We start from the raw sequence: 24,283 nt of genomic DNA on the forward strand, positions 1-24,283 counted from the left end.
GCCATTCTTTTTCTGGTTGTGACATATGTGGGAATAAACTGAATACTTGACATGGAAATTTTGTTTTAAAAAATATCCACTTTGAGTTTTTTTTTAGGCTAAAAATTTATATTCTCATAGTGGAAAAAATAGCTAATCTCTTTTAGTCCGGCTGCCAGTGTCGTTGGCCATTACTGTAGGACTGTTATTGTGAGTTGCTTTACTTTGTTGATTTATTTTAAACCATTCGTCTAAATTACTTGTGTTAATTTTTTCAGATAAGACATTTCTCCAGTTATTTTTAAACGAGACCAAAAGAAACAGCTCTGTAAAAAAAAGCTTTTAAGTCCTATTTATGATACTGTGGCAGTCCATTACCGATGACCTCGTGTGAGGAAAACACTGAATTGACATTTTGCTGCGTGTGGGTGGAGATGGGATCACATATGACAGTTTGGGGGCAGCCGTGGGGAGGAACCGCATGAGTGTGTTTGGTGGGAGGGTTTGTGTGGGGTAGACTTACCATAAAGGGGGATTTTACATGTGAGTGTTATGTTAAGAGGGGTAAAAAACAGTGTGCCAAGAAGGACAAATGGGAAGATTTGCTCTCTTATTTTTCTTCACAGTAAATGTGACTTTGATGTTCCCAATGTTAAATAATATAAGAAATTGACCCATAAAAGAAGCAAGCATGCAGAGACACAATCACACATGGGGATTTTTAGCTTATCGCTGCCGGTTCAAAAGTCAGGTGTGACGCTGCCTCAGTTATAGCTCAAAGTTTAACAAGACTCTTCAAACAGCAGGATAGAGCAGGTACCAGAAGGCAGTGTGGGCAGTACACACATACATGCACTGGTACAGCACTTAAAGTAATAAAGTAAGGGAACTACTGAATTCCAATGAAATTGGACTGGGGAAAAAAAAGGAACAATAATAAAGTAAGCCTCCATATTCCATGCTGAGTAGTATCACTTGATCAAGCCTTTTCCAACATTCCAGATTAAAAGGTAATTCAATAAGGTTATTACTGAAATCAGACCAGGTCGATATTGGTATGGTCCAAAACGCAAGGCTGTATTATCAGCACCAGTTTGGAAGTGAAAAAGTTGGAGCGGGACATACCTAATAGCAACTATAACAGTAAACAGTGTTTGAGTCATGTAGGATAAAAACGTGGCAAAAGCAGTCAGAGAGGAAAATGGGTGATGAAACCAAAGAAAGGCAATATTTGTTTCCTCTGGAGGTGGCTTTTTTTTTTTTTTTTAAGCTAGAACACTTTCAAGCTTCGAAAAAAAAGACGTTTTTTTTTTTTTTAAACAAAACATCAGGAAAATCTCCTTTTGCTGTAACAATACAAATGTTTGTGTTGTAAATTGAAATAAGCAAGTTATTTAAACATATATATAAGTTAAGAGTTTAGCTCCCACTTGTAACATTACTGTACTCATATCGCAAATCATCTTTCCCTGTTGAAATGAATGTGAATGTCATTAATCTGTTCTCATCTTCTCCAACAATCCTCCGCCCTGTGAAAAAATGTTGTTTCAATAGGAAAAATATATATAAATATACAAGTCATGTAATTGTTCATACAAGGTGAAATTGTTCGTATTAAAATTTCATGTTTCTGAGAGAGAGGAGAGAGAAAGAGGGGTATATGCACCTTCAAATTAACCAGTTAAAATTTCAACTTTGCCCTACAATTTCTTTAAACAAATGCATGGGTCCGTTACTTGATCTGTCCATGCATGTCTGCGCCCACTCTGCCTTCGTTGGGGCCGTTAAAGCGATCAGTCCGCTTAATGCCCTCCCCTAAATGAGCTTTGATCTTGTTAGTATGACACAAAGCCTCTTTACTGCCAACGATAGGACAAATCGGCTCTTTGAAACAGATACAGAGACACAGAGAACTCTACTGGTATGATTCTGCCAATGGACTAGCTTTGCCTCGAGGGGAGGCGTCAATACTAACTACCAGAGAGGTCACAGATGAGAGCTGTCCTGGAAAAAAAAAAAACAATCAGAAAATGATAAACCAACAGGAATCAATAAACAAGTGAGGTTCTCCAGTTCCAGTGATCACACACACCGAAGGAAGGTAAGAATAATCACAAAGAGTACCAGGACATGGGGGAGGGGTGGTAGCTTCCCTATGAACCAAGAGTCAATTAGCAATTTGGAAATATGCCTGGGGGAGACGAGAGAGGGGTGGGGGTTTACCAGAGGACAGCCAAAGGGGAGAAGGAAATGTAAGGGTGCTATATGGAGGCATTTGTACGAGTTAGAGCGGGGGGAGGAGAGCAAATCAGCAAAAGGAAGAAATAGCAGCCTGCAGCCCTCTCATTTATTATTACAGTGTTGATTAGCAGCCAGGAAGGTCAGCGTATCTTGTACCTCACGCCCTCACTGGGAACACTATAGTAATGACTGGCTACATCTCAGAGCATCCTCTCCATTTATCCTGAGCACACACACTGTTTCGCTGGTGACCTTTCGACAGTCTGTAGTGTGCTACGCGAGTGTGTAGCAAATGCAGTAAGATCCACCAGTAAGTTGGTATAATCATAGGGGAGCCAGTAATAGAGGCCAGTGTGTGATTAAAGCCAAGTTGACTTGACTTTGTGTGAACAACTCAAGATTACCGTATTTTTACAGTGAGGTTTACTCATTAATAAAATCGTATGTAATTTGTTGCTTGATAAGAGCCCAACTGAATAGGGGAAAAACAAAATATTAACTTATACTGAGGAAAAAGATAAAAAAAGAAGGCTGTGCTGTTTGCTGATCTCAGACTGTTACATTTGTGTGACAATTTTAACTTTCACTATAATTATAATTTTTTTCATGATATTATTATGTAATATTTTTCTCAGATGTTCACTATTTCTTTTCGGCATATACACCAGATATACACTGGAGATATTCTACTTACAATAACAAATAATTGCAGTAACTATTTTGTATTTGACAAGGGGAAAGATATAACATTCTAAATAGTTTTTGGGTCCGTGAATCAGAATTTAAAAAAAAATGATTCAATCGCAAGATGGAGTGATATTTCTATTTAAATAACTTGCTTATTTAATTTACAACATAAACATTTGTATTGTTACAGCAAATGGAGATTTTCCTTATGTATTGTTAAAAAAAAATCTGTCTTTTATTTCACCATCTAACAAGTAAATTTAAGTCAGGTACAGTAGTAATACAATTCAAGAGCGTTGAAAATTTTTCAACCACCCATGTGGACCCCTGCATTGTACCATCTCAAGTAACTTGAATGTCACCTCTCTAAAGTACACTGATGGAACTCATCCTGCTTAAATTTGAGATTACAATTTAATTTACCGCTAATGTTGATCATCAAGAGGACATGCTTATTGTACTAAAGTTTATATATATAATATATATATATATATATACATATATATATATATATATATATATATATATATATAACTAGATCAGACCAAATTGATTTACATTATAAAGCAAAGGGTTTATTGAACAACTATAAACATCACAGGGAAATTACTTTTCCCTGCAGGTATTTCAAAATATAATGATCTCAAAATTAGGGATGAACCAAAATGAAAATTATTGACCGAAACAAAAAAGAAAATTAAAAACCCAAGGGGAAAACCCGAAACATCACAATAAATTATTGCCACTTATTAGTAAAATTGCATTCACGGCTATGACTGCAGAGCTGCCAACCTATAGAAATTCACTTCCTGAGCAATTTGTCTGAATTTTTCTTTTTTTTTTTTCCAATTATGCCAATGACATTACTGCAGAGGTCACTGATTGTGTAGTGGTACATTCGCCTGAGGCAGCGTGGGTTCAGTTCCCAATCACTTACAGTATTAAAATGAGTGAGAATGGTTGTCTATGACTATATATCCCGACAACTGACTGGCAACCAGTTCAGTGTGTAGTCTGCGTTTCGCCCCAAGTCAGCTGGGATAGGCTCCAGTGCACCGTGACCCTGAACAGGATAAATGGTGCTAAGAATGAATGTACAGGACAGTTATTGCAGTAGATTAAGTAATAGCACAAAAATAATTTTGCATCTTGTCCACTTGTCCAACAGTCATTGCTCTACAGTTGTAATTGTGAACACATTATCCATCCATCCATTTTCTTTGCCGCTTATCCTCACGAGGGTCGCGGGGAGTGCTGGACCCTATCCTAGCTGTCAACGAGCAGGAGGCGGGGTACACCCTGAACTGGTTGCCAGCCAATCGCAGGGCACATAGAGACAGACAACAGTTGCCCTCACAATCACACCAAGGGGCAATTTAGAGTGCCCAATTAATGTTGCATGTTTTTGGGATGTGGGAGGAAACCAAAGTGGCCGGAGAAAACCCACACAGGCACGGAGAGAACATGCAAACAACCACACAGGCTCGTCCGGGATTGAACCTGGGACCTCAGAACTGTGAGGCCAATGCTTTACCAGTTGAGCCACCGTGAATATGGCTTCAATATTTATTTAAATGTATTACTCGCGGTTTGGCTCCGTTTAGTTACTCATCACTTAACCCTTAGGTGGCACCAATGTATTTAAATATGCCCAGTCTGAGAGAAATCAAAACGATGACAAAAAAAGAAACATGATGTTATGTGAAACACAAACAATGCTGTGATCTATAAATAAAGTGAATAAACAAAGAAACTGATTCTTGGGAATGCCACACTGTGAAACCCACCTGTCCATAACAGTTACCTAGGTGATGGCCGGCCACTATTAAACTCTTTGCATGATTGCCGATTACTCACGGAATGGAGCTAGCTAGAAGTTGCTAAAGTAAACAAACCCCATGAAAACTTTCTATCTCATCTGTTAAAGGCAAGGTACTATCATATAATTCAAGCCCGTTCACAGATCGAACCCAAAAACAAAAACGCTTCAAATGCCAACACAATCACGACGTGGTCCGCAGCATTGTTTTTTTTTTTTTAACATTATAGGAGTGGCACGGAGAGGTGGCATGAATACATGCGTCACATAAAAACATGCATCATACTTGATGACGTGCTTCATCATTATGTGATTTTACACAGCTATGCCTGTCAGACTACAGGGATTTCCAAATGATAGGCGTGCCGTTTTCTGGGACTAGTTATGGCTCACTAGTCGCAAGGATCTTTTTCCTCCATGTTGGTAAATGTTTTGCAGAGTAGCAAAAAGTATTGAAAATAAAATCTATAATCCCTTTTTTTCCCCCCATATCGAGCAGAAATAAAATAGTGATCAAATGGAGCTAGTCGATATATCATTAAGCACTACATGGAACCAATGTTCAGTCTCAGCTGCGCACCTGTGCAATTGGGCACTTGTAGCGCACACTCAGTGCACATGAAAACCGATCCAGCGCAGTGAACCACAGCCTGACTTTTCTTTCTTTTTTTTTTTTTTAACACGGCTGCACGCAGTCTCTAACAAGCTGCTGCTTGGCCACACTATGCCACACACTCTACTTCTTTGTTTACCTGACACCGCCCACCTCCTGCTCTTAAAAGGGTACACTCCTAATTACAAACACCGCCCACCACCGGTGCTTTAGTTTGAAACACAGCCTAAGCAACGTAGAGCAAAGAGAGTTAGACATGCTGCTTGTGTTTATTCTCGATAAGAATGGTAAAACTAAAAAAAAAAAAGCACAGACAATACAGTGTACAAAAAGCTAATTCTGTATTTTAAAAATAGGAGACCTCATAACATTAACCTTAAAACTGTTTGGTGGCATCATTCAGCTTTCAACATGCATTGCTAAAGATATTCTGCAAGCGATAATTCAGTTTTACACCTCGAAAAACAGACGGGGATATCATTGTGGATTAAAAGTAAAATGAAACAAAGTTGGAGGTGACATTTCAAATTTACAGTTCAAGTTGGCTTGGTTTTGTTATTAATGTATTTTTGTTTGTTGACATTTTCATTGAAAGTTTGTAAAAACACAAATAAAATTGTTCTAAAAATTTTATGATGGTAATATAAATGCTGTAATCTGAATCTTTTAAGGCAAGTCACTTCAATGGATAACACCAATCTGACCACACTGAATACGCCTGATGTTGCTCACAGTGGTCAAGGGGATCACTCACGGGCTTAGCGTGTTTGCTCAGACACGTCAAAAATTAGAGGGAACGTTGCATGGAACTACTTTTTAATTCCGCTGACACTACTCATTGCCCATCCCAATTCATCAGATGGCCTCGGCAATCCATTTCCCTTTAATTCTTCATCATGATCCCAGGTGGAGGTAAACAAATTATGGATCTTATCTCCTTTCTTTGCCCAGTTCTTTATGTCCTAGTAAATCTAGCCTGACAATATCTGGGTGGCTCATCTTTTTCCAACGAAATATCATCTCGCCTTGTCCTCGACTATGAAACCCACCCCACCCTTCTCTACACACCAACAACGCACACAAATAAACTCCAAATCAATATAAGTAATGGCCAGGTAAATTCCATCCCGAGCCATACTACTTGTTCCCACATCTTTACTGGCGACTTCTAACCTTCTGTTACGAAGCGTGCCAAGTATAACACGACCTCTTTGTCATTGCAATTGGTCAGCTGTATGGCCAATTCAAGTATTTTACCAGTGCTGCAAGATTCAATTACCTGCAGATGACCTTAGATCTCATCCATCTACCCTGCACCTGCTGCTGTTTTGTTGCTGAAATACAGCAGAGTCAAAATTCAAGATTGTCTTGGGAATCGTGGACCAAGTAAAGCATATGGGATTAGAAAATTTCGGGCTGAAAGTGTGAGTGAGATACAGTGCACAGATATACAGACATCTTTCATCTAAAAGGTCATGAATAAGTGTGGATGCTTTGCAGTCGGGTTGGGAAAACAGGAGAAGACCTGCATAAGGAGGCCCTCCTGAGCCCCTCTCTCCTTTAGCCAACACCAAAAGGCTCTGTTCTTTGTCTTTCACAGTGGTGACCCCTCCCCCAATCCCCTGTCTGCCTCCCTTTTAACACCTAGCGACAATCAAGGAGAGGAGGTTGGGGGGCAATGGCGCGATTAATAGCACATGCAGAGTGTGCATCAGTTCTTGATGTTGTGACTCAGTGTAAATTGCCAACAGCGTCGGTAATTGTGGCCTATGTGAATCAAATGTTCCAGGGCCTGCCTTGCAATATGCTCCCCACAAGACACGCAGGAGGAATGGTTCTGATCACCGCCTGTCTGTCACAGCAATGGAGCCTGTATCGTGTTACCTTTGTCTGGCTCGCTCATGCTCCACACTTGGAAAAAAAAAAAAAAAAAAAAAAAAAAAAACAAGGCGCAATTTACAGTTTGTGCATTGTGCACGGTTATGTTATTGGTAAAAGAAAAGGGCCTGTCAAAGCGTCAACATCTCTTCTTGGATGACATAACAACACACTACTGAAATGGCAACAAAAGAATTTGGAGGTGACACATGAATGTTTACCGAGACACTTACCTGTCCAATGTCGCCAATAACACTCCCGGTGCCATCTATCCTTGGTCTTTTGCACTCCGCCCCGGTCAGGTCAGTCAGGGCAGCGGCTGCAAGAGCGTCGGGTTCGGGGTCTCCTCGCTTCATCCCCCGGACCGCCGCCGGACCTCCGGCTCCGCTCGTATGCGGCACCGCGGACGTATCGATGTCTCTTTCTCGGTCCATTATCCCCCGACTAACGGGTAGCATAATAGATGCAACGTCGGTCGACATTAACATTGGACGGCAGAGAGTCTCCACTTAAAAAAAAAAAAAATAAATATTTGGCTGTGTTTCCCCCCCCCTTTCCTTCTTCTTTTGGCGTTGTTGTCGACGAAAGATTCGGGTGAATAATACCGAGGTGACTAGTAACTCATTAATTCAGGTAATTATTTTGCGTCTTGCTGGAATAGACTATTGAAGGCAGAACATAATGGCCGTGTCAGGATAATGGATACAGCACAGCGAGCACGGCTTTTTCCATCAAGTCAAACGACGCCGAATAAGTGACCTAATTTAGTGAAGACCACACGTCCCTCTCTTGTCTGTCTGACAAGCTAATTAGCTAGCTAACCTTAGCTAGCTGGCTAGCAATACATTCCGCTAGCTCTCCGAAATAAACGTGGCTCGGAAACAGCACTCTTGCTGCCAAGAAGTAAGAGAAAAGCTTGGAAATGGTCCACAGCGACTGCGTGGACAGACGAGTCTTAACGTCCGACGCGCCTAATAGTGATTTCCCAGTCAATCTTTGTCGCTCCAACCAGGCTTTCACTTGCTCTTGTCCGTCCCTTATCACGCCGTGGACTGCTGTGGAGAGTGGATGTGGCTCTAACACGATTTCCTGCAGTCTGAATCCCACTTGGCCTAACTCCCGGTGAGGAGGGCGTCGGAGTGGGCTGGTCCACGGTCAGATTGGTGTCCCATTACTGGGCAGAGCTTGGTTGGGAAGAGTGGTCTGGGATCTGTATTTCCTCTCCTCCGCGCAACCATTTCAGTCATCTCCCCTCCCATTCCATCATTTTATTTTAATCCCGAGACGTCGTTTCATTAGTTCGGTTACGTTGCTGCTCTTTTATTTGTTGCATCCCTCTCCTCGAAATAAAAACGTGAATGGCGAAATAAGGTTAACAAATCAAACAATAACTAAACAATAAGCAGAAACACCGAACAGTCTAATGTAAATGGTTATTTTGAGGGTAATGTTTGTACGTGAAGATTGGGAATTATTACATTTGAGTCACCTGTATTGTGTTCCTCGATTTACGACGGAATTGCGTTCGTGCGGCGACGATTTAACAGAGAGTCGAACTTAACTCGGAACGTGTCACAATCGTTACTAACCTACACTAACGCAGTTTTTAAGTCATAATTACACAACATGCTTGAATGAAAAAGATTCAGAGCGTCAGTACAAAATAACCAAATGAAAAACAGTCGGATTACGGCAGTAACTGAGTGTGCTTTCTCAAATCGGGTGACGTTTGCAACATAAAATGTTGTTGTTGGGTTTAAGACGCCGGTAAAATGAAGCCACTTTACATGCTGCAGTATCCTGTTTGTGATGTTTGTGCGCCTCCTGGTGGATTGTAAGCGCCAGTTCTTGTGTGAAAAGTCTGAAGACAGCCCAAATGAGAAAGAACACAAATGTTTCCTTTCCATCACACAACCTTTTCTTCCATCCATGCATTTTCTTTGCCGCTCATCCTCACGAGGGTCACGGGGAGTGCTGGAGCCAATCCCAGCTGTCAACGGGCAGGAGGCGGGGTACACCCTGAACTGGTTGCCAGCCAATCGCAGGGCACATAGAGACAGACAAACAGCTGCACTCACAATCACACCTAGGGGCAATTAAGAGTGTCCAATTAATGTGGCATGTTTTTGGGATGTGGGAGGAAACCGGGCCCAGAGGAAACCTGCGCATGCACGGGGAGAACATGCAAACTCCACACAGGCGGATTGGGGATCGAACCCGGACCTAAGAACTGTGAGTCCAACGCTTTATTTTAACCGCCCCAACCTTTTCTTACAGGATGAAAAATACCAAGATTCTTCACCTCGGTTGCCGGCTTCCTAGCAGATGATGATGATTGGTGTCCCCTAGACCAGCAGTCAATACGTAAAAAGTATGTGTGGTATTTGTCACTGTGACTCACTCGATCAAGCACCGCTTCTCCCCTACTACCTCTCTCTCTGCCACCCACTGACCCAACCATGATGGATGGGATGCGGTCACACCTAGAGTGTCGCCTTCACTGACAGTGGCACGATAAGGACCGTTGTTGTCTTCATGCAGCCATGTGCACTCGTGGCTCATGCTGCAAATGTGGATGCTCTCATCGCATTGCAAGATTGACATGGGTTGCCCTTGACCTGCGATGCTAAATTAAGAAAATTTGTTTGAGAGCTTGCAGTCACTGGATGTGCAGCGCTTGCCGTAATTATCATATACTCCTCACAGAAAGTAATCGATGAAATTACTGTTAAAGCCTAAAATGCATTTAATCTTTACACATGGATTTTTTTTTTCAACATGACCAACTGTTCAGTCTTTCTACTCTAACTTGCTCAACAAAGAACCAAATGGACCAGTACATTTCCTGCTTCAAATTTATTTATTTTTTTAACATTGCAAGGCTTCAAACAGGATAGGTCCTCAAATGGGAAGTTGCCACAAAGCTCTTAGTGTCACAGTGTCATTGACTGTTTTTAACAGAGATGCAGAGTGAGTGGAGGAGTCACAGAAAGGTATAGAAGTGATGACGCTGGGGTGAAAAAAGGTTAAAACGGCACATTCCTCCAAGTTCGTTCACCTAAAGCAGGGGTCTCAAACTCAACTTACCCTGGAGGCAGCATCTGGCTGAAGCTGGGCCGCAGCCTCAACGCAAGTGGACACACGCCGCACCATTTGAAAATCCAATTTTCTGAAATGTCTTTTTCATTTTTTAACACAAAATAAGATAAACAACAACACTGGTGTAAACAACTTGCGTGCAAAAGTATTAATACAACTCTCCATGCCAGCTTTCACTCTGAAAAATGTTTCTCTGCTTGCATCAAGCCCAGTTAATGTCACCCCCCCCCCCCAACTCCCGAGTGCCATATACCCCCCGCTGTGATTGGTAGATTCATCACCCACGCACACAACACAGTAAAAATGCCATTCATCTGAAACTCAAGGGCCGCACTAACATTAAACTTTCGTATTAAGGCTGGGGGGGCACAGAATATCGTCTTGCCGGCTGTAAACGGCCGGCGGGCCAACAGTTTGAAGCCCCTGACCTAAAGGGTATTGTGCATTTTAGGTGTATCCTGGATTTTCACCTGAAAGCAAACTACTCCATCCCCAACTTTTTATTATCTCGAGCAGAGACCTCCACCATGGCCGAAGAGTTAAAAAAAATGGAAAAGTGAAGTGTTGATTTCTCTGTTTGTTTGTTAGCTTCTTTCTGGTTCATGGAGGATGAAAATTAGACAGGCCATTTTGATTGTGTGTGTTGTGGGCGGTCGGTTCAATTGATGGCATAGTGACTCAAATGGTAACAACTTATTCTTGTCCTGGGGATTATCAAAATGAATATTTTTCTTCCTCTTATGCACGATAATGCAAAGTTCTGTGTGGAAATTTGTATATTTACCGGGACATGTTACATGTGCTCTTTTACTTAAAGGGAAATTCATGTGGTTTGAAGTAACAATGTATCCAGTAGGTCATGTAACATGTACACTATCTTGATAACGTAATGTTAAATCCTCTCTCATTTGAAAGTGTTTTGAGAAGATTTTTATCGACAATTACGAATTTTCAGGTGCGCCACCATTTTTCGCGAGTCACATGACCTACGTGCGCGGATGTGACATTGATACGTGCATTTCCAAACACTCGATTACACAGGACACCATCATTCCCAGCGCTAATTTCTCAGATTTATCCTCATCTGACGAAGAAATAACAGTATCGGTTGATCGGGAAGACGGAGGAATACTTACATACAGATTTGAACCTGTGGTTGTAAATAATGTTGAATATTCGGATGGTTCTTCGGGCAGAATGACGCGGAGTCTGACGAGCGAGCTCCGCCGAGTGGTGGAGCCGTGAGCTTGCTCCCCGGCGAGCGAGCTCCGAGGGAGCTACTCAGGATGGGTATAAATCAGGGAATTAATCGCTGGGCATAAATGGTGTCCCATGTAATCAAAGCCTTTGTTGCGGCACGTAACACGTCACGTCCGCGCACGTAGGTCATGTGACTCGCGAAAATGGAGGCACACCTAAAAATACATAATTGTCGATAAAAATCTTCTCAAAACACTATTAAATGAGAAAGGATTTAACATCACATTATCAAGATAGAGTACATATTGCATGACCTATTGGATACTTTGTTACCCCAAAACACCGGAATTTCCCTTTATTGGTTTAAAAAGCTAAATGGTTACAAAAGAAAGGGTCATAATGAAAATATGTTGGCAAAAAAGTTTCCCTAAGTGACTTTCAGGGGGTCTCAACTCCATGTGTGCCACGCGTGCCAATATTTTTTATGACTATAATAAAAAGACAAAATGCACTTTTTCCCCTGACTTGACAATCAGTATTTAAGTTAGGTAAATTAGTATTATTGAAATGATTTCTATTCACTTAATGAATAGTGAGAGAAGGATTTATATAATAAACAATACAGTCATGCCAGGTGTGCCAGTATTTTTTTTTAGCACAACTGTGAATGTTTGGCGGGGTGAAGTGAAAATTTGAGCCCACCCTTAATTCAGTGTCTCAAATTAGCCTAGAATGTACATTTTTCGAATGTGGAAGTAGCCAAATAAAACTCAGACAAGCACAGAGGAAAACATACTGACAAGTGTCGAGACACACTTCTTTACCAATTAGACCATTTGGGTTGAATGCAAACTTCTATTGGCCCCTTAATTTTTAGTCATTCATCTGGTAGGCGCCTTGTGCTCCAATACAAAACGTAAGGTCGTGTCGTAGAAAAACTGGCCTTCCTATTTTGCCTTTATTGCTTGACCCCTTTGCTCTCTATATCTTGAATGGCATCTCATGACTCTCTGCCCTACGGGATGTCAGGAGAATTACTGGAGCCAAAAGTTTAAGGAGCTCTGTGGAAGGAAGAATGATGCTTAACAGCAAAAGCTCTGGGCTTTCGTCAGGGGGGTGGAAAAGAACCTGATTGTCACTCTTGTCAGAGCTGAATGGAAGCCACTTTTTAAGAAAAGCAACATTACAGCCTGGCTCTGGGGAGACCAGACAACGGTTTTCCACAGATGCCCCCCATCCTCCTTGATTGAAAATTTTTACTTAATCTGCGCAATAAAAAACAAACCCTTAATTTGGGAAACACTCCCTTACATTATAGTACAGTCCAAAAGGGTCCAGTACGAGTCATCTGATGCAAAACTTGTTGTTCCAAAGACCTCATGACACGAGAAACAGCAGACCCAGAGCCACAGTCTTGCGATGACTGGCTTCTTGGCGAATGACATGATGACGCATGGCCCTCAGAGAAATCTGGTGAGTTGAAGATCTGTGTGAAGATTGGAACCAGATGTTTTGCACAGATTTTGTGACTGATTGCATCAGATTTTGTCTGAAAGAAACCCTTTCCCAGTGTGCCATGGGCGACTGTTGCTTTTGGGGTGGAGTGGTCAAGGGGCGTGGATATCTCCCTTTTCACCTTGCAGGGAAACATATTGAGGTTTGCCGACAAGCCTTTGTGTTCTACATCTTCCCTGTGACTCAAAATACAGGACAGACTGTTATCCCGCTCAGGGTCGTTGGGAGTTGGTGCCTATCTCAACTAACTTTGGGTGAAAGGCAGATTGCACCCAGGACTGGTCAACGGTTAAACACAGGGCACATGAGACAGACAACCATTCACTCGTCCCCGAGTGGGAACTGAACCCACGCTGCCTGGATGGAAGTCAGGCGAGTGAACAACTCTTGTCATCATCCCATCCATTCCTCTGTCTATGCATCCACTATACCAATGATTTCCGACCTTTATAGAGCCAAGGCACATATTTTACAATTGAAAAATCCCACAGCACACCAACAAAAGTAAATGTCACCAAAAATGGATAGATTCATTACTGTATGTACTTCCTGCCATCTAATAGAAGAGGATTTTTTTGTTCTGTCTGTCATTTTGCCTCACTGGCATAAATAGATGAATAAAGATACATTATTTATTGGAAAGAAATGTTTTTTTTAAACAATTACATAAAATTGGATCATTTCACGGCACACTGCTTGGGAATCACTGTACTATACATTGCATTTGGGGGGGGGTGAACTTATAATATCCAAAGGCACCATAAATCTGTGACGTTTATATAAACCTGTAGAATCAAAGAACTTCCCAACAAGACTTTTTTTTTTAAACCATTTTGTGATTTTAGCTTGACAATCTCTCTCATCTTGCTCTTTTGTTTTATTTTTTCACTTACCTGATTTTATGATGATATTTTGGTTCAATTTATGTATTTTTTTTTTTTTTAATCTCAATGTCTGTCATTTCGCTTGCAGTACTTGAGTTGGGCTTGTGACGCCACCACTACTATGATGACCGAAGTTGCAGTTGCTGTTCCACTAGTACAGCACTGCACAAGTATTTTTTGGTCAATTTCAATTCTGCTGTTGGAATGTGTGTTTTCCTGCGAATTCGCTGACGTAATCCACTTGTCCGTCGGTTTGTTTTTGTCTCGGCCAATCGCATCCTTGAACACGCCCTGAGAGGCGGGGATTTACGTGCCTTGGAAGCTTAGAATATAAACACTTTCAGAGCATTTTTGACTTTGTTCACCCACGCCGCCGCTCTCAGGTAAATTGAAAAAAAAAAAAAAAACACGGGCAAGAATATAATTTCCATTTTATGTGCGGCAAATATTGACTTTATACGATAACGATGGTCTCTTAATTGTAACGGCGTGTGTTTCTGCACCACCTTTACAAGGAAATAGAAACGAAGCGACCGGAGCGTGCGTACGGATATGAAATGTGTGTACCGTTACAAGTAATGTGCTAACAGCGGCTGAAAACGTTTTGCAGACTCGTCGCAGCGCGAACAGTCATGGCTTTGGACGGTTGCGGCCTCGCTTGTAAATATATCCTGTTCCTCTTCAATCTCCTCTTTGCGGTAAGTCGAACATCGCTCCGAACGAACGCGCACTGGGAGTGTCTGAGACGTATGAACGTGGTCATCCCGAAGCCCACGACGCGCAAAGTGCAACAAAATAAATTAAAAATAAATGTGGCCCACACTAAACCAGGTAGACTTTTAAGTTACGTCTGGCCTCGAAATTGCATCGACATACTGTTTGAAGTGAAAGTTGAGTTGGGCTGCTTGGTTTCGTTTCTTGATATAAGCAACTCATGCGCTGCATTTTTCCTCACCACTGACCAGTGCGGAGGCGTCTTGCTCAAGAAGTTGAAAGCCAAATCACGTAGTTCCTCTCTACAAGTCCAACATTTGAACAGTGTTGCATGTTAAAACCAGAGGTGGCAAAGTGTCGAAACTTGTTTAAAAAAAAAAAAAAAAAGGTTCCGTTAAAAGTACGTACAGTGAAACAAAACAAAAAGACACTGAAATGTACATGTACAAATGATTATTAAACAGTTGATTAGCTTTTACAGAATACTTGTTTTGATGTCTTGCCACAACAAAAAGTACTTATTTTGACAAAATAGTTACCCTATTATATTAAAGGGCTTGTATTGAGAAAAAAAAAATCACTGGACATTTGATCAAAGCAAGATGTTCACCACAAAGCTTTACTATGAAGTGACAGACATTTCTTCAACACATAAGATGGTGCTTTGATTTTGTCTGACACAAGACAACACATATTACCATGAATTATTCGGACCACATTAAACAGTTCTCTTAAAGCCCAAGTGTCATACCTATAAACATTCTAAAATAGACATTGTAATGAGAAATACGTAACATTATTCACTTCAATGTCTATACGAAAAAATAAATATGAGCAGAGAGCGCGTCATCCATGCGCAAAATTGCAGAAGTCTCCTTCGACATTCAAGTGGTAGCCATATTGGCTGTGGATCTCCTGTCCATGACGTCACACTGGGACATTCACCATCGAAAACACGCTGGCCCACCTACTATGGGAGACAAACACGCCTCTTCTGACACACGAAACTCTTTTCGAAAAAGAGAACATCAGACAACCGAGTGAAGTGACCGGGGCATTACTATTACCCTATCGTTTCGTGCCATATTTAGATGATATGCGCCTCACAGCAAAACTGCATGCGGCCAAACCACCTCCCCGTCTGATCCACCTCCATGGCAGTGATAACGCTGCCCGCGAGCGACGACGGCGCCGCGGCAAACTGCCTCCCTGTCCGATCCACCTCCGCGGTGGAGATGAGCTACCGCGGCCCAGCCTTGTTGACAAGGCCGGCGACGATCCACAAGGCCTGCGGAGGCCGTCCTTCAGCGGCTGCTGCATGGGAGCCTTTCGATATGCACATTGACACATTTAGCACCCCGGATTTGGATTACGCCCCCCCCCAACTATTGTTTTTTTTTTTTAGTAGCTGCATACACACCTACCTGTCATTATGGAACCCACGAACCCCTCGTCCTTTGCACCTGTGCAATCCATTTTTCACGACAAACTCAGTTTTTTGGAAAAGTATGAAGAGTGAATCCATCCTTCCAAGTGTTTGAGCAATATCCAGCAATGCAACGAGCTGACATTTTGGCTAACATGAAAGAACAACGAGCTACCTTCCAGCAGGTAAAACTAGTATAAACATACGAGACCGCCTGAGTGGGCGTCTGCTAGTAATGTCACTTCCTGCTTCTTCTCGAAAACAAATACATAGAGATGATTTTCATGGTGGGAGTTGCAAAAAGCCATATGCGTCAAAATCATGTTTTTTTGGTGAAAAAACAGATGGGTCTATACCGGCTACCGTCTTATCATTAATAATATACTAAAAATCATGCATTGCAAGACAGGGGACCTTTAAATGAGGCCATTTCTCTGAAACTTTAGTTTTGGCGGTGTTTATCTAGCCAATTTCCATTTGTATGGTTTTCCTTGACAGCTGACCCCACAAAAAAAAATAAAAATACGAAGCCAGTTCACTCTGTATGACCAAGTTTTTGCTTGCTTTTGCTTTGCAGGTGCTGGGTTTTGCCTTTTTGGGTCTGGGCCTGTGGCTCAGGTTCAGTGACAACACCAGACCAATCTTTGAAATAAATGCCCTTAACTCCAGTACATTTGTGTTGGGTGAGTTCGATGTTTGTCCTTTGACCTTAGTCGGGCGTGTGTTTGTTTCATTAACTGAAATGTGCTCTCCCTTTTTGATTAAGGTGTGATTCTACTGATCGCACTCGGCACAGTGATGCTGGTCGTCGTCACGGTTGGCGACTACGGGGCCTGCAGCGAGAAGAAATGTGCTCTCCAAGTGGTGAGACGCTTTGCCGCTTATAACATTTAAACTTAATGTTGACCGCACTCTTTTTTTCAAAGAGTTGCACGTACTGTAGCTCAGACGTTTCCAACATGTCAGTAAATTACTGCGATAGACCCATGGAAAATGATGACAAATGAGTCTCATCCTGTTAGCCGTTTCTTAGCAGGAATTAAATGTGCTCGTCGCCATTTTTGAAAAATAGTTGCTAGAGATACTGTTAAGTTGGCAACACTGGATGATCTATAAACAACTGTTTGCACATCACAGGGGATGCGCTTTTAACTCCAGAAACCGCTCAAAACGTCTTGACAAATACATTAGACTTAATCCATAATTCGTTGCCAAGCCTTATGTTGATTATACTTTTGTTTTTCCACAATTCAACACAGTTCCCAGGCGTCTTAATAAAAGGTCTCTGGCATTCTCAATCACAGTTGCTCCGTAGCGGGGTTTCATTTACATTTGCACGAATTAAAATTAATACTATATTGTTGCGGTGACATGAAAACACGAAAGATCACCCTAACCAATCAAGTCGTTTACAAGGCCACATTGCTTCTACAGTGTTATCGCATTTGGGGAGGAACATCTTTTTGAGAGTGTTGTAGTAGTCTTTATCACTTTATTACTGATCTTTTCTCTCACTTTACATCTGTTCAAAGTTTTTAACTTGTTAAACGCAAAGTATAGGTTTATCTCAACTAAATCCGTACTTTCTGGAATGCATCATTTATTTTAGTAGTTCAAGTCAGTCATTATATCGTGAAATTTGTCATGGTTTTATAATGTGGATGAATCTTGCTGACGGCTAACAAAGCCCCCAAATTCATCACCATCTCAAAGAATATGATTACAAAAAACACTTTGAGAGGAATCTGCCTTCTGAAAACTATTGTTGAATTTAATGAATCTGTAAAATGTCCGTTTCACTTTTTGAGTTGAAGTACTGTAATTAACTGTTCTTTGATATTCAAGTGTAATGACGCACCTGTACTGTATATGATCCTGGGTATCCAAAAATGTTGAAGCAAGATACAAAAAACAAACAAACAAACCATATAGTAGTAAATGTTTATCAGTGATTTGTGTTGGGATACATTAACATTTTGCTAACTGGAGTAATGTTCATTTTATTTGTTAGCACATGTATTGTCCCTCGCAATCTCCCTCGCTGTATGTACAGTATTCAGTCTCCTGGTCGGTTAAATAAATTGTGATAATTTTCAACACACAGTAGATCCTTCAACTGCACACAAGTGAAACTATCCGAAAATCATGTTGGGAAAGCCCCAGCACGACAGATGTTCAAACAAGTTACCTTGAATAACTTTCACTTTTCTCTCTCGACAAATAAATAAATGTCCTCTACTGGGGAAATTTGGGAGAATGTTATCTTTCTGGCACTGAGGGTGTTTGTGTATGATGTTACTCCCGCCGAATCAATTCAATCATTTTCAGCTTTTTACATTTTCTGTTCAAATTTATCATGTGTTGAAAAAGTTGCTAAGTTTACATAAATGCGTGAAAGCCATAAGATGTTTTTTCTCCCTACTTTACTGTTAATACATCCATCCATTTTCCTCTGCCGCTTATCCTCACGAGGGTCACGGGTGTGCTGGAGCCTATCCCAGCTGTCAATGGGCAGGAGGTGGGGCACACCCTGAACTGGTTTGCCAGCCAATCGCAGGGCACATCAAGACAAACGGCCACACTCGCAATCACACCTAGGGGCAATTTAGAGTGTCCAATTAATATTGCATGTTTTTGGGATGTGGGAAGGAACCGGAGTGCCCGGAGAAAACCCACGCAGGCACGGGGAGAACATGCAAACAACCACACAGGCGGGTCCGGGATTGAACCCGGGACCTCAGAACTGTGAGGCCAACGCTTTACCGGCTGCTCCACCGTGCCGCCACTGTTCATACAGAGAGTAATTGATAAACTGCTTTGAGTGTGCCAGTGCTATTTCTTGCCACTAAACTACAACAAAACATGGTTATATTAAAACCGTGCATTGTATAATTTTATTTAGTACAATTCTGTGGAGGATAAATGTGAAGTCATCGTCAAGTGACACTGAAATATCTCTGTGCTCTTTCAGTTCTCCGTCCTTTTGTTCATCCTGGCAGTGGCCGAGGTCGTTTTTGGTATCGTCGCTTACACGCAACGGGAAGAGGTAAGGGTGACCAGCAAATGGAGGCTTAAGGAGCGGAAATCAGGTAATGCAGTTAATGTTTATAAGCCTAATGTTTTTTCATTTATTTATTTAAAGGTTGGGATGAGGGTCGCAGAATTCTACACTAGCATCTATACTTTGTTTGCAACCAGCAAAGATGTGGGCATCGGTGTCACACTGATGTTCATTCATGAGATGGTGAGAACACACGCTCTTCTCGAAAATACCGCTTCATTTTTGTCATCCGATTTCTACTATTACTGTTTATCAAATTTGCGACAATCGTGTCATAAAACCGACGCTAAGCAGCCATTGGGGGGACTAAGACGAGCTGTCACGGTGCAATGCTTTTCTACACCACTACAAGCACAAACACATGGAAGAACAAGACAAGACTTACTGCTTTGTGATTCGAGTGGCGTGGATGCTGCATACCTGCACGGAGAGAAAACATTTGGAATCAGTTGCTGAAATTTTCTCAAGTCTGACAGTGATTAGAGATCATCTCTTTTTGACGCACTTTCATCTTCCTCCAATGTGCAGCTTCACTGCTGTGGTTTGACGGGGGTCACGTTGTTGGAGATTGTTTCACAGACCTGCCCCAAGCCAAAAAGCTTCTTGGAGAACATTGCCATGCCTGTAAGATTCCCCACAGAGATTTTTAGGCGTCACATTTGCACATTACATGTTTTGTCCCAAGTGTGCTGAGTGTTCGGTGTCTGCTTTCAGACATGTCCTGGAGTCATCACCGATTTCTTCAACAGCAACGCACAGATGGTTATGGCCATCTTCATTGGAACTGGAGCTCTTTTGGTAAGCAAAATGTTTAAATTAATAATCAAGCTGAGTAAATCTGGGATTGGTTCAATAACCCGTGTGACAAAGTTTGTGTGTGGGGAGAGATGCATTATTAATTTTATTTGTATTAATTGGAGGGTTAGGGTGAACCCGAACCTTGGCAGGCTGCACAGCTGATCAGTCCTTTAATCTGACCGACCCACTGAACGATTTGATTTTGATTTGATGTCCACCCTGAACTGGTCACCAGCCAATCGCAGATTAAATATGTAAATGAAAGATAAAAATTGTGTTATTTTAAAGGCATTGTGTAGATTATATCCAAGATGTTATGGGGGGAAAAAAACTACAGGAAACACATTCAAAGAGACAGCTTCATGGTGCACTTACGTCATGTTCAAAGTTCTAACCAATGGAAACTTTGCCCCTCTCTTTTCTTTCATCAATTTCAAATAATTTTCTTGCCTCTATTTCTTTCACTCCTACCCCCTTGCAAAGATCATTGCATTCATATGCAGCGTGATCCTCAATGAGAAGCTTCGCGTGTCCAGCTCATCCTCTCCTCAGTACATCATCTTGACCAACGCTGCGCAATCCCTGCCTGTCGTTTCCCAGCATCAGCATGAGTCCAGCTTGAACCCCGACCAAGAACCAGTCACCTTCACCCCTCTCACTTAGTCTGCACGCATTATTGAGCCTATTACACAATTTCAAAGAAAAGCTTCTCCTGGTAGGACCAGCGATATTATATAACCTGCTGCTGAAATACTTTTACTTGCATTAACAACCGTGACAAAACAAGTTAACACTAGTGACATCAACAAGGCTACACACTCACATGGAATGATAAAAATTGAATTTTGTTTGAATAAGCACTTGCATCTATATTTAAAACACTTTCATGTTTCCTTTTCAAAATCAGCCATTTTCCTTCCTGTTCATGATCTGCTTTCATTAAACTCTGTTTCAAAATATACATTGTCCGGACTCTCTAATATTTTCACTCTCTTTGTATGGCAAGTTTAATCTTAGGCGCCAGAAGGGTGTTTGTGTGTGTGTGTGTGTGTTGCGGGGGTGTCATTCATTGCTTCATTCACCCTAGCCTTATTTCCCCTCTACTTTCTATTTCTGCATGACAGATCATTGCCCTGGTGTGTGCCACTATCCTCTTGAAACAGATCAAGAAAGACCTGACGGCTGCCGCTGCACACTACTCCGCTGTCTACTAGGTGGAGGATTCCTATTGCACCCCAAGCTAAGCACCAAACTATTTGCATGTCTGGCCCCCCCCCCACCTTTAACAACTGACATTCTACTTGGTACGCGAGTGCTTGCTTTGAATCACCGTTTATCACACTAATAGATGATTTACATTCAATTACAGTATATAGAAGCAGATCATGTTAAATGTTATACTTTAGTTATTTCAACGTCCCAAAAGAATTTCTATCTTTAATGCTTTGGTAGTTACACAATTCATTTTATTTTTGCAACTTGGGATGTCTTAAGTCGAAAGTGTTCTTTTTCACAGAGGTCAGATTTAACGCAGGGCAAATAAAACCATGCAAGCGTGACATAATTTTTGTTTGGGGAGCTATCACTTGAATAAATGTGCTGCTACTCTTCGCCTTGGATTAGTGTTTTTCTGTTTTAGAAATTTTGTTACACTGTATTGTTAATTTGCTTTTCTTAAAATAAAATTCCACTTTGTAATACAACGACTGTCTTCAATTCAACAGTTGATTAATTTCAAAATGTCAGTCAAGTGTGAATTTACATTTACCTTAAAAAAAACAAACTTTTACAGCTGGTTTTGGAAATGCGTACCTAATGTACTCCAAACATGGCAATGTTTAATATGTTGTATGTAAAGATGAGCACTAACTATCATGGTGAGTTTTTGTCACAACTTGATAGGCATTGCCCTGTCTTGTTTTTGCCATTATTAGAATGAAGTTGGGATAAACAAACGCAGCTAACATTATTACAATCTTTCACTGATGTAACTTTGGAGAGGTTTGTGTACTAAATGCAATACATACAGTGAGAAAGGTGCTTTATTTCCAAGTTTACACGTTAGATAAAAAGAAAATTATTTTTCCTCCACATCTAAATTTTGGATTTTTTTTTTTTGGGCTGTTGCCCATTTTAAGTCATACAAGAGAAAAAATATATTATCAAATGTCAGGCATGTCTTTTTTTTTAACTCACTGCTGACCTACAACGCAATCATGGTTGCTGCAGAGCACACTTCTGTCACACAAAGTAAATCGAAGGACAAGGAAAGAAAATTTTGTTACAATTGTGGTCAGCGATTTGACACTGCTTTTAGTCGTTTGTACTGTACCACTCTGTTACATCGGATGTTGTTTGATGTGTTCTGGGTGAGGTACCTCTGGGTCACCAAAGTCCGACAGCGTGCCATAGTTCGTGGAGGCAATGTGGAAGAGTAGTGACAGAAAATGAGAGATTAAGCTCCTCCGGACGTGGTGGTGGGGAGATGTGTGGAGAGGGAAACAGCTGTGAATCTCCGGGGCTGAGCCAGTTTAAATATACAATGAGAAAATGAAACATTTCCTTTCAAAACAGAAATAGCATTTTTTTCAATGCACATTGAAAAGGCCAAATATTCAGCTCTCTGCACACCAATTAAAAATTGTTACTTTTTCAATTTGTTGTAAGAGAAAGGTAAAACAACTTTTGTGTCAAAGCCAAATATACCATCATTTGCATATTTCACATCAGGCATGAGATCATTTAATCATAATGAAACTTGGTCTGGCAGTGGAACTGTGCATACTATGTACACATGGGTGACAATTGCCAGAATATTATGAGCTAAACAAAACCCAACAGTCTTGAATGCAAAATGATTCAATGCGAAAACCCTGTCAAGAATATGTGTTTCATGATTCCTCCATAGCGTACCCATTATAAGCAAGCATGTAGTAGCTAAAAGAAGCTTGTGTGTGAACCAGCATGAGGAACAAGCTTCCGGTTGGTCAAGCGATCCCACTTCCAAATATACTCGTCTTCCTTTCATGAAGCTGAGAGGAAGGTAGGCTACGGGATGGGAGCTGGTAAAGGAATTGTCTAAAAGAAAGTAGGTGGTAATGTCTATCAATTTTTTTTACCTGCTTATCCTCACAAGGGTCTCAGAGCATGCTGGAGCCTAACCCAGCTGTCAACAGGGTATACACCCTGAACTGGTTGCCAGTCAGTTAGAGTGTCCAATTAATGTTACATGTTTTTGGGATGTGAGAGGAAACCGGAGTGCCCGGAGGAAACCCGCGCAGGCACAGGGAGAACATGCAAACTCCACACAGGCAGGGCCGGGATTGAACCGGGGACCTCAGAACTGTGAAGCAAACACTTTCCAGCTGAGCCACCGTGCCGCTTAGGGTGCAATCTAATATTTGCAGTTAATGTCGGCAAAAGGTAAATAGGGCAGGTAATCGTTACTATAATATCAATAGGAATTCTTTCAATAGGTGTAACTGTAGGAAAGGTGTCAGGGTGAACCCACTACAGAGTGAAGACTGTACTGCCATCTAGCGGGTTACCAAAATAGCCATTACGGTACAATGCACGTGGATACACAATCAATACAAACAAAATAGCCTAACAGTCTTATAAGCTAAATGGCAAACCACGGTACAAGACAGCAATAAATTCCTAAAGCAATCACTTTCTTTAGATGAAGGTGGATCCACAGGATAACTCTGATAGTAGTGATGAGGGTGGTGGGAGTACACACGAGGGGAAGGATGGTCCGACAAGTAAGTAGCTAAGAAAGCTTGCCGAAACGGAGCCATCTGAGGAGTGCTTGACTCCAGAAAAGAAAGGAAACCTGCATTAGACGCAGCCATGGATTTACCCTCCATATGATTTGGCTGTACTTCATCACCTGCAGAAAGAGGACTTTGGATCAATTTAGAGTTCAATTTTTTGAGAGGATATTTTTCGATTTTACCGGGGTCTCCCAAAGAAGGTTCCAACTCATGTGTTGTACTGATGGAAGGCCAAGGAGGTGGAGAAACAGGACCCCTCATCTTGTTTTTCTCCTGACGATCAGAGGGCCTTGTTGTCATGTCTCTTTTTGGACAGAGACGAGGCAATGAATTTGAGTCACTCCAAGTAATATGTGGAAAATAGAAGTTGTGGTATAGACACTGGCGTGGTGCTTGAGAGAATCCCGTCAGAGCTTCAGACTGTCGATTGAGGTGGAATAACTCGAGAGACTCCATGTTATGGTATTTTGGAGCCACAGGGCCTGGATCAGAACCTGCGGGTGGATCAGATTGAAGGGTTTTGGGGTGATGCTAGTAGCGGTAGCATGAATTGAAGGCATGGCTTGGGGGTTGAATCGTGACAGTCTGAATTT

At 41.5% G+C, this 24,283-nt stretch overlaps 2 protein-coding genes across 15 annotated transcripts in view; one reads left to right on the top strand and one right to left on the bottom strand.

The window, feature by feature from the left end:
- The window catches only part of LOC133513966 (RNA binding protein fox-1 homolog 2-like), a 51,089-nt gene extending 42,668 nt beyond the window's left edge, over positions 1-8,421 (bottom strand). For 3 of the 10 annotated variants that reach the window (XR_009798677.1, XR_009798678.1, XM_061845100.1), the window contains exon 1: positions 7,451-8,420. Coding sequence is in view for 8 of the 10 variants with exons in the window: in XM_061845100.1 (XP_061701084.1) it covers positions 7,451-7,705 (255 nt within the window). In the remaining 2 variants the exon portion in view is untranslated. Of the gene's footprint in view, positions 1-7,450 lie in introns of all 10 variants that reach the window. The other 7 variants (XM_061845098.1, XM_061845093.1, XM_061845096.1 and 4 more) reach the window with 4 other exon arrangements.
- zgc:65811 (uncharacterized protein LOC393524 homolog) lies at positions 1,879-21,617 on the top strand. 5 transcript variants are annotated; one of them, XM_061845105.1, is made up of 10 exons: positions 1,879-2,080; positions 9,495-9,588; positions 14,526-14,613; positions 16,633-16,738; positions 16,822-16,919; positions 19,027-19,101; positions 19,198-19,299; positions 19,645-19,740; positions 19,831-19,914; positions 20,398-21,617. In XM_061845105.1, the coding sequence occupies exons 3-10, from the start codon at positions 14,548-14,550 to the stop codon at positions 20,575-20,577; spliced, it is 807 nt and encodes a 268-aa protein (XP_061701089.1). In that variant the 5' UTR covers positions 1,879-2,080; positions 9,495-9,588; positions 14,526-14,547; the 3' UTR covers positions 20,578-21,617. The 5 variants fall into 5 exon arrangements, with proteins under 5 accessions (XP_061701089.1, XP_061701090.1, XP_061701086.1 ...); XM_061845106.1 differs by lacking the exon at positions 9,495-9,588; XM_061845102.1 differs by lacking the exons at positions 1,879-2,080; positions 9,495-9,588 and adding an exon at positions 13,248-13,403.
- Positions 21,618-24,283: the final 2,666 nt, after the last annotated feature.

The sequence above is a fragment of the Syngnathoides biaculeatus genome, chromosome 16 (assembly GCF_019802595.1).
Source record: "Syngnathoides biaculeatus isolate LvHL_M chromosome 16, ASM1980259v1, whole genome shotgun sequence".
In the NCBI taxonomy this organism is placed as follows: domain Eukaryota; kingdom Metazoa; phylum Chordata; class Actinopteri; order Syngnathiformes; family Syngnathidae; genus Syngnathoides; species Syngnathoides biaculeatus.

Bases quoted from the DNA above. Each gene is read 5' to 3' on its own strand.
- zgc:65811 (XM_061845102.1), top strand. The intron at 14,614-16,632 runs GTAAGTCGAACA...TTTGCTTTGCAG, and splicing joins TCTTCAATCTCCTCTTTGCG to GTGCTGGGTTTTGCCTTTTT. The intron at 19,915-20,397 runs GTAAGCAAAATG...CCCCTTGCAAAG, and splicing joins TTGGAACTGGAGCTCTTTTG to ATCATTGCATTCATATGCAG.